At 44.1% G+C, this 7,957-nt stretch overlaps 1 protein-coding gene across 2 annotated transcripts in view; it reads left to right on the forward strand.

Moving 5' to 3' along the window:
* Psmb2 (proteasome 20S subunit beta 2) overlaps nt 1-7,357 on the forward strand; it is a 44,664-nt gene extending 37,307 nt beyond the window's left edge. For both annotated transcript variants that reach the window (XM_004665231.2, XM_045150296.1), the window contains 3 exons: nt 3,126-3,288; nt 4,807-4,856; nt 7,126-7,357. In XM_004665231.2, coding sequence (XP_004665288.1) covers nt 3,126-3,288; nt 4,807-4,856; nt 7,126-7,233 — 321 coding nt within the window. In that variant the 3' untranslated portion in view covers nt 7,234-7,357. The remainder of the gene's footprint in view (nt 1-3,125; nt 3,289-4,806; nt 4,857-7,125) is intronic.
* Nucleotides 7,358-7,957: the final 600 nt, after the last annotated feature.

The following is a 7,957-nucleotide window of genomic DNA, read 5'->3' on the forward strand; positions in this document are numbered from 1 at the left end:
ACTGAGAAGATAGTCCCAAACATGACAGAATTGCAGAGGTCAGCACATCTCACTGGGAGATGTGAGAGGCATACAGGTATTTTCTCAGAAATCTCAACTACTGCTAACCAATTCAATCTTGTGAGATGGTCTGTCATCCTATTCCACACATAAAAACTTATTTAGCAGTCAGGGCTCCATAAAAGTTTTGGAGAGATGTTAGGAATTCTTCCTACATAGCATAGCTGGGTAAATAGACTTCCAAGTAAGTATATATTCAAGTAGGCTTTTAACATGAGTTTCTTCAAGCTACCAAGTGCCTGTGTTATGGTCAAAGAATTTGGAATGTCATTTTAGGACTGTTAGTCATTACTACCTCATGTTCCAAAATAGTCTCATTTAATTGAATACATATGTAAATGCAGGGATGAGCACATAACCACAGGCAAGGCCAGCCTGCTGCCCACTGAAGCAAATATAACAGCAGAAACACATGCTACAAATAAATAGCCTTTATTTTTTAATATACTTATTCATTTATTTGATGGAGGGGTTGAGATACAAGCAGAGAGAAAGAGAGAGAGAGAATAGATGTGCCAGGGCCTCCAGCCACTGTAAATGAATTCCAGATGCATGTGCTACCTTGTGCATCTGGTTTATATGGGTACTGGGGAATTGAGCCTGAGCCCTTATGCTTCGCAGGCAAGTGCCTTAACCACTAAGCAATCTCTCTAGCCCCCTAAATAGACTTTTTTTTTTAATAGAGAGAGACAGAGACAGAGAGAATTGGTGTGCCAAGGCCTCAGCCACTGAAGTTGAACCCCAGACACTTGCACCACCTAGTGGGCATGTGCAACCTTGGGCTTATCTCGCCTTTGTGCATCTGACTTGGAAAGTTGAACATGGGTCCTTAGGCTTTACAGGCAAACACCTTAACCACTGAGCCATCTCTCTATCCCGAAAATAGGCTTTTAATATTTATTTATATTTGCAAGCAGAGAGAGACAGAGGAAGACCAAAAGAGAATGAGTGCACGAGGGCCTCTAGCCACTGCAAACTACAGTTGCATGCATCACTTTGTGTATCTGACTTTACGTGGGTACTGGGGAATCAAACCTGGATTGTTAGGTTTTGCAGGCAGGTGCCTTAACCACTGAACCATCTGTCCAGCCCAAGCAAACAAAAAGGAAGCCATGCAAAATGGCAGTCCCACCATTGTTGCCGGGGGGCAGGGGGCGACACATTAAGTTCAGTGTTCTAAGTGGCCTAGCTGGTGTCCAGAAAAATAATTATCTATTTGTGGAAATAAATAAGGCAGATTTAGTCAAGGGAATGTACAGAAGGGCCATCTTTTTTGTTTTGTTTTGTTTTGTTTTGTTTTTCAGTCTTGCTGTAGCCCAGGCTGACCTGGAATTCATGATGTAGTCTCAGGATTTTCTTGAACTAATGGTGATCCTCCTACCTCAGCCTCCTAAGTGCTCAAACTAAAGGTGTGCACTACCACGCCCTGTAGAAGGGACATCTATTAAACCCGGGTTATAGCTATTTTTGACTTGTTCCTTTGATGAGCAGCAGTTTTTCGCTATCTTAGGGAAACCTTGTTTGTTTATGTGGTTGGTTGGTTTTTCAAGGTAGGGTTTCACTGTAGTCGAGGCTGACCTGGAATTCACTATGTAGTCTCAGGGTGGCCTCAAACTTATGGTGATCCTCCTACCTTTGCCTTCCAAGTGCTGGGAATAAAGGCATACACCACCATGCCCAGCTTGGAAACTTGTTTTATTAGGAAGATGTGAGCATTTCATTCAGATCTTCAGCTCAGCCATGAGCAGGTTTCTTTGTAATTATGCACGTCCATTACTTTTCTTCCAGAATTTAAAAGTCTAACGGTTTTCATTAAAATACAAGATCTAGAGCTGGAGGGATGGCTTAGCGGTTAAGGCATTTGCCTGAAAAGCCAAAGGACCCTGGTTTGATTCCCTATGACCCATGTTAGCCAGATGCACAAGGGGCGCATACATCTCGAGTTCGTTTGCAGTGGCTAGAGGCCCTGGTGCGCCCATTCTCTCTCTCTCTCCCCCCCTTACTCCCTCTCTCTTTCTCTGTCAAATAAATAAATAAATAATTTTTTAACACCTAAGCTTAAATTTAAAAAAAAAAATGAGATCTAGGGCTGGGGAAATGGCTTAGCAGTTAAGGCCTTTGCCTGTGAAGCCTAAGGACCACAGTTCAGTTCCCCAGGACCCACATAAGCCAGTTGCACAAGGATGCACATGCATCTGGAGTTCGCTTGCAGAGGCTGGAGGCCCTGGTGCACCCATTCTCTCTTTCTTTCTGTCTACCCCTCTCTCTCCCTCTCTCTCTGGAATTCACTCTGTAATCCCAGATAGGTCTCTAAAACTCACAGTGATTCTCCTACATCTGGCCTCCCAAGTGCTGGGGTCAAAGGCATATGCCACCAGGCCTGGCCAGACACTATTTTTAAACAAGCAAACAAATAAAAATCAACAAGCCAGGCTGTGGGGTGCATGCCTTTAGTCCCAGCACTTAAAATAAAAACACATAAAATATGAGATCTACTGTTCCTCTGTCCTATCTCTCTCTCATCAGGAATTACAGGATATAAGTTTACCATTTGATGGCTTGGTCTAAATCACCCAGCCTGAACTAGTGTTTGGTTTTGGAGTTTATTTTGCTTTCTTTGCTGAGCCAAGGCTTACTATGTTACCCAGTTTGGCCCAGGCCCTACACTTCCAGGTTCCTGAGTTTGTTCATTCGGATGATGTCGTATCTCTTGCCTGACACATAAACTTGTGTTTGTTGGTTTCAGTAGTGAAGGGGGATACAAGAATATCTGGGTCTTGTCTTTGAAGAGCTTTTCTGTTAGGTTCTCGTCCACAGGCTTAAATAGAAAGCAGCTTTTTTTTTCTACCAAGTATTCTAATGTTCAGAGAGAACAAGTTGACCTGTACTTACCTGTGATCACACTGGAAGTCCTTGACATTTCTCTGCTTTTTCATTTTCATTGCAACTTAGTAAGTTGCTGCTAATATTTTTTTCTTATTTTTCAAGAGCTAGGCTACTCCCGTTTGCCTTGGGAAAAAAATGTCTGCTTTAATCACCATCACTTGGCACATCTTCCTTTGCAGACCCCATATCATGTGAACCTCCTCCTGGCTGGCTATGATGAGCACGAGGGGCCAGCACTCTACTACATGGACTACCTGGCAGCCTTGGCCAAGGCCCCCTTTGCAGCCCACGGCTATGGTGCCTTCCTAACTCTCAGTATCCTGGACAGATACTACACACCGAGTAAGTACCGTGCTCTGGTGCTCTCTAGAGGCTGTTCTTTCTTTGTGGGTCAGTAGGGTCTTCCAAAAGCTTAGCAATAAACCTCTTGCCAGCCACATGTGAAGTTGCCTGTCTCAAGGTGGGTTTTGTTTGTCTTAAAAGGGTGTTAGAGTAGATGTCAATTTGAATAAAACATTTTTAATTGGGTTCTTAACTCTTCACTTACAAAGGTTACTTTTTTCATGCATCTACTTGATTATTGAGAATGAGTGAGTAAACCAAGTGGTTTATATATGGGTTTTGAACTTATGCAGATAAACAGGTTTCCAAAGCCAAAGACTTTTCTTTTTAAACATCAGAGCTTTTAAACGCTACACCCCAGGTCCTGCCTTTAGTCCTTACTTCCTCAGAGCCACTCCCTTTTGCAAGTAGAACTGTTCCTTGTCCGTGAACTGTCAGCTTGGCAAAGCTTCAGACGAAGGATGCTGTGGGGCTAACTCCTAGTCTTCTGACCTTGGCCTTAGACACTGTGGGCAGTCAGTCCATGGAATTGTTGACTTTTGTTTTGTTTTGTTTTTTGTTTTGTTTTTCGAGGTAGGGTCTCACTCTAGCCCAGGCTGACCTGGAATTGTCTATGGAGTCTCAGGGTGGCCTTGAACTGACGGGCGATCCTCCTACCTGTGCCTCCCGAGTGCTGGGATTAAAGGCGTGCGCCACCACGCCCGGCAATTGTTGACTTTTATAGGCTATAGATGCAGCACAGATAACCATTTCTCTCCTTACATTCCATTCTTCTTTTCAGTATCATAAGAATCGGGCATATTCCTTTCTTGTTGGTACTGCCCTGTCACTTAATCTCAGCCATGTGAGAGCTTCAGGCTGCATCCTGAGAGGAATCAGTGTGGCTCTTGGTAACTGTCTTTTGATTTGACATCTGTCAATCACACAGCTGATACACCCACCAAAAGTAACCACCAACTGCCCTTGTAGCCCAAGCGCATAATGTGTGAACCCAGTTTGCCATGTCCACCAGCAACCCCTTTGGGTCCTGTTCAGAAGAGTCTGGGTCCCATCCTTATGAATTCTCTTCCTGTTGTTAAACTAAGACCCAGCTGGGAAAGTGAGACTAAACTCTGTCCTTGTCCTCTGTTTCCCTGATATGCAGCTGGCTCGGGCAGATGGAATTGATTTAAGTCCTGGGCTATAGGAGGCTGAAGAGGGTGGGCAGTGAAAAAGAGAGGCAGACCACTGGACTTCAGAGGCGGGTCCTAGCCAGGGGAAGCAGAATTCCGTCATGCTTAGCCTTCTGTATAGCAAATCAATTTGCAATGGCTTGTGGCTGCTGGAGTGCTGGGTCTGGGGCGCCCTCCATTGCATATGGAATAAGTTTGTTGCCAGCTAGAAGGTAAGTAAGCCTTTTTTTGCCTTTTCCGTTTATGTGACACTTGGGCTTGAAGGAGTTTGAAATTTCCTGACAAGTTGCTGAGTCAGGCTCCTGACAGCACACTGAGTGGTTGGCCCCTGTGTTCTCTCTTTTAGCGATCTCACGGGAGAGGGCAGTGGAGCTCCTGAGGAAATGTCTGGAGGAGGTGAGTAGCTCCCATGGGATCTGGAAGGAATGTTTTGTCTCTTGGTTAGCCAATACTGCTCGTGTTCATTGGTTGCTTTTTCTGGTTCTTGCCAGAAGGTGTAATAAATACGCACTGACCATGTGTGCATTTGCTGCCAGAACAGAGTTTGGGTAACAGGCTTACTTTTCTCATGGGTCACCTTCTCATCAGTGTCAGTTTTACAGTTTAATTGCTTTCCTTTCTAGTTCATCCAAACTAGTGGCTCTCAAAATTCGTGTGCATAATAATCATCAGGGGGAACTTGTTAAAAAAGATCATTTTCCCTGTCTGTCCCAGCCCCCAATTCTGAGTCCACTGTTAATCACTGAGAGACCCTATTTTCATTGACAGTTCCAGGTGATTTAACTACAGGTGATAATTGGGGCCCTACTATAAGAGCTAGTGCTTTGGACTCCATATTTGTTCTGTCATCTGCGAAGCCCAACTGTCCACCTCCTTAACAGTGCATTCAGAAGGCCAAGTAGCAAGCTTTGTACAGAAGTGGAGAGCAGCCTCTGCTTTGCAAGGCCAAGAACCCAGACCCTACCCACTCCAGTTAGGAGTGTAGGATGAGGTGACCAAAAGCTGTCTCATTAGGCTTTTTCATTCTTTGACTCTTCTGGCAGCCAAAGAATGAGCTTGACTTAAGTCAAGTTCTGGTCTGCTGAGAGCAAAGAGGATGAGAGCAGGTGGAGCAATGAATAGCATTAAGATCAGTTTGCCTCTTTCAGAAGCTTGTCATTTTCAGACCACACTGTCCCATTCCCCCCCACCATCCTCTTCTTTGTAAATCCCCTATCTAAAACACACTAAGAATCAGCCCATGACCTTTTCTTGGTTATTCAGCCCAGAGGCCATATTATTCACATATAACTACAGTGGCCAGCCAGGAAGGAGCTACTGAAATATCAAGTGTTCATGGGACTTTGTTCCCATGAGATCATCCTAAAGAGAAACATTTAAGAAATCCTTACTTCCCTTATTGTCACCTTTGATCCTGGAGCTTGGTACTAGTCATGAGTCATCACCCAGAAAGGACTCTGTTCCTGCCTAGTCCTTGGCTACAGAGGAGATGGCAAATATGAAGGGAGCACGGGTGAGCCTGGGGAGAAGGACAGATTCCTAAGGGAGCTGATGGAGGGCCTCTATCATCTCCCTGTGGCTCAAAGGGACGTGTCCAGAAAGGGAGGAAGGGTAGCAGAGAAACAAAAATTTCTCAGCTATGCTCCTCAATAATCTCTAGACAGGTTACTGAGGCTATCCACTTCCACACTATAGTCCATTCCAAGTATGTCTATGCACATTCTTTCCACCTTCCTTGCAACTGCACACATAACACATTCACCTGGTCCTTGTTTTAAATATATATATATTTTTAAAATATTTTTATTTATTTATTTGACAGAGATAAAGAGGAAGAGAGAAAGAATGGGTGCATCAGGGCCTCCAGCTACTGTAAATGAACTCCAGATGTGTGTGCCCCCTTGTGCATCTGGCTAACATGGGTCCTGGGGAATCAAACCTGGGTCCTTTGGCATTGCAGGCAAATGCGTTAACCGCTAAGCCATCTCTCCAGCCCCATACATATTTTTTAAAATTATTTTTATTTATTTGAGAACAACAGACAGAGAAAGAGGCAGAGAGAGAGAGAGAGAATGGGAGTTCCAGGGCCTCTAGCCACTGTGAACAAACTCCAGATGTGTGCACCCCCTTGTCCATCTGGCTAACGTGGGTCCTGGGGAACCAAGCCTCAAACCGGGGTCCTTAGGCTTCACAGGCAAGCGCTTAACCACTAAGCTATCTCTCCATCCCATATATTTTATTTATTGATAACTTCCAAAATTGTAGACAACCCACGCCTGGTGCTTCTAATGTGAGTATGTGACTGGAGTAAACTGTTGAGTGTAGGAGTGTCCTTTGGTCCTAGACCAGTCCTTATTAACTAACTTACTACCTGTACAAAATTTCAAGGGAGAAATCTGTGATTATCAGCCAGGTTGGTAGGAGATGATGGGGATAAGAACATTGGAGACATGCTTCGAGCTGCATGTCCAGGTCATGTGCTCTACCTTCCATTCACCATCCAGATACTGTCTGGACATTCAGTGACCTAGTACCAGCTTTCCCCAAGAGAATATCAGTTTCACAGAAGCATAGATTTTTATACTTGAACTTAGCCTAGATTAGAACGCACTGTGTGCTTACTACTCAGTATATGTTTGCTGACTGACTGCTTTCCTGTCTGCAGCTCCAGAAGCGCTTCATCCTGAACCTGCCAACCTTCAGTGTTCGCATCATTGACAAAAACGGCATCCACGACATGGATAACATTTCCTTCTCTAAACGGGCTTCCTAACGCAATGTCCTTTCCCACTTACCAGGGAACTTTTTTGATGGGCTCCTTTAATTTTTTCTACTCTTTTGGTGTGCACTCTTGATAGATGGTTAATTCAGAATAAAGCTGGATATAGATAAATTGAGCTTTCTGGTTTGAGTCTTAGTTTACCTAACATCACCTCAGAAGGGAACTAACTGGAGGGAGGGTTATATTTTTGCCAGGATGGTCTCTCCCCACCCTCTGAATATCCTTAGCAGCTGACAGACCTATATTCTGTTTCATGCCCATTTTCTTTCCCATATGATTCTTTCAGTTTCTTTCTTTCTTTTTTTTCTTTTTTCTTTTTTCTTTTTTTCAAGGTAGGGTCTTGCTCTAGCCCAGGCTGACCTGGAATTCACTATGTAGTCTCAGGGTGGCCTTAAACTCATGGTGATCCTCCTACCTCTGCCTTCCGAGTGCTGGGACTAAAGGTGTTACACTGTCACACCTGCCCTTTCAGTTTCTTGCTTGCTAGTTCTTCATTCCTTCTTTTAAATCTTTTTAAATTAATAGACTTAGTAAAACATATAAATAGGAGCTTGAGAGATTACTCACAATTACGGCACTTGCCTGCAAAGCCCAACAACCAGGGTTTGATTCCTTATTACCCACATAAAGCCAGATGCACAAAGAGGCACATGTGCCTGGAGCTGGAGGCCCTGGCATGTCCATTCTCTCTATCTCTCTTGGCATGCAAATAAAT

Source organism: Jaculus jaculus, chromosome 5 (genome assembly GCF_020740685.1).
Source record: "Jaculus jaculus isolate mJacJac1 chromosome 5, mJacJac1.mat.Y.cur, whole genome shotgun sequence".
Classification (NCBI taxonomy): Eukaryota; Metazoa; Chordata; class Mammalia; order Rodentia; family Dipodidae; genus Jaculus; species Jaculus jaculus.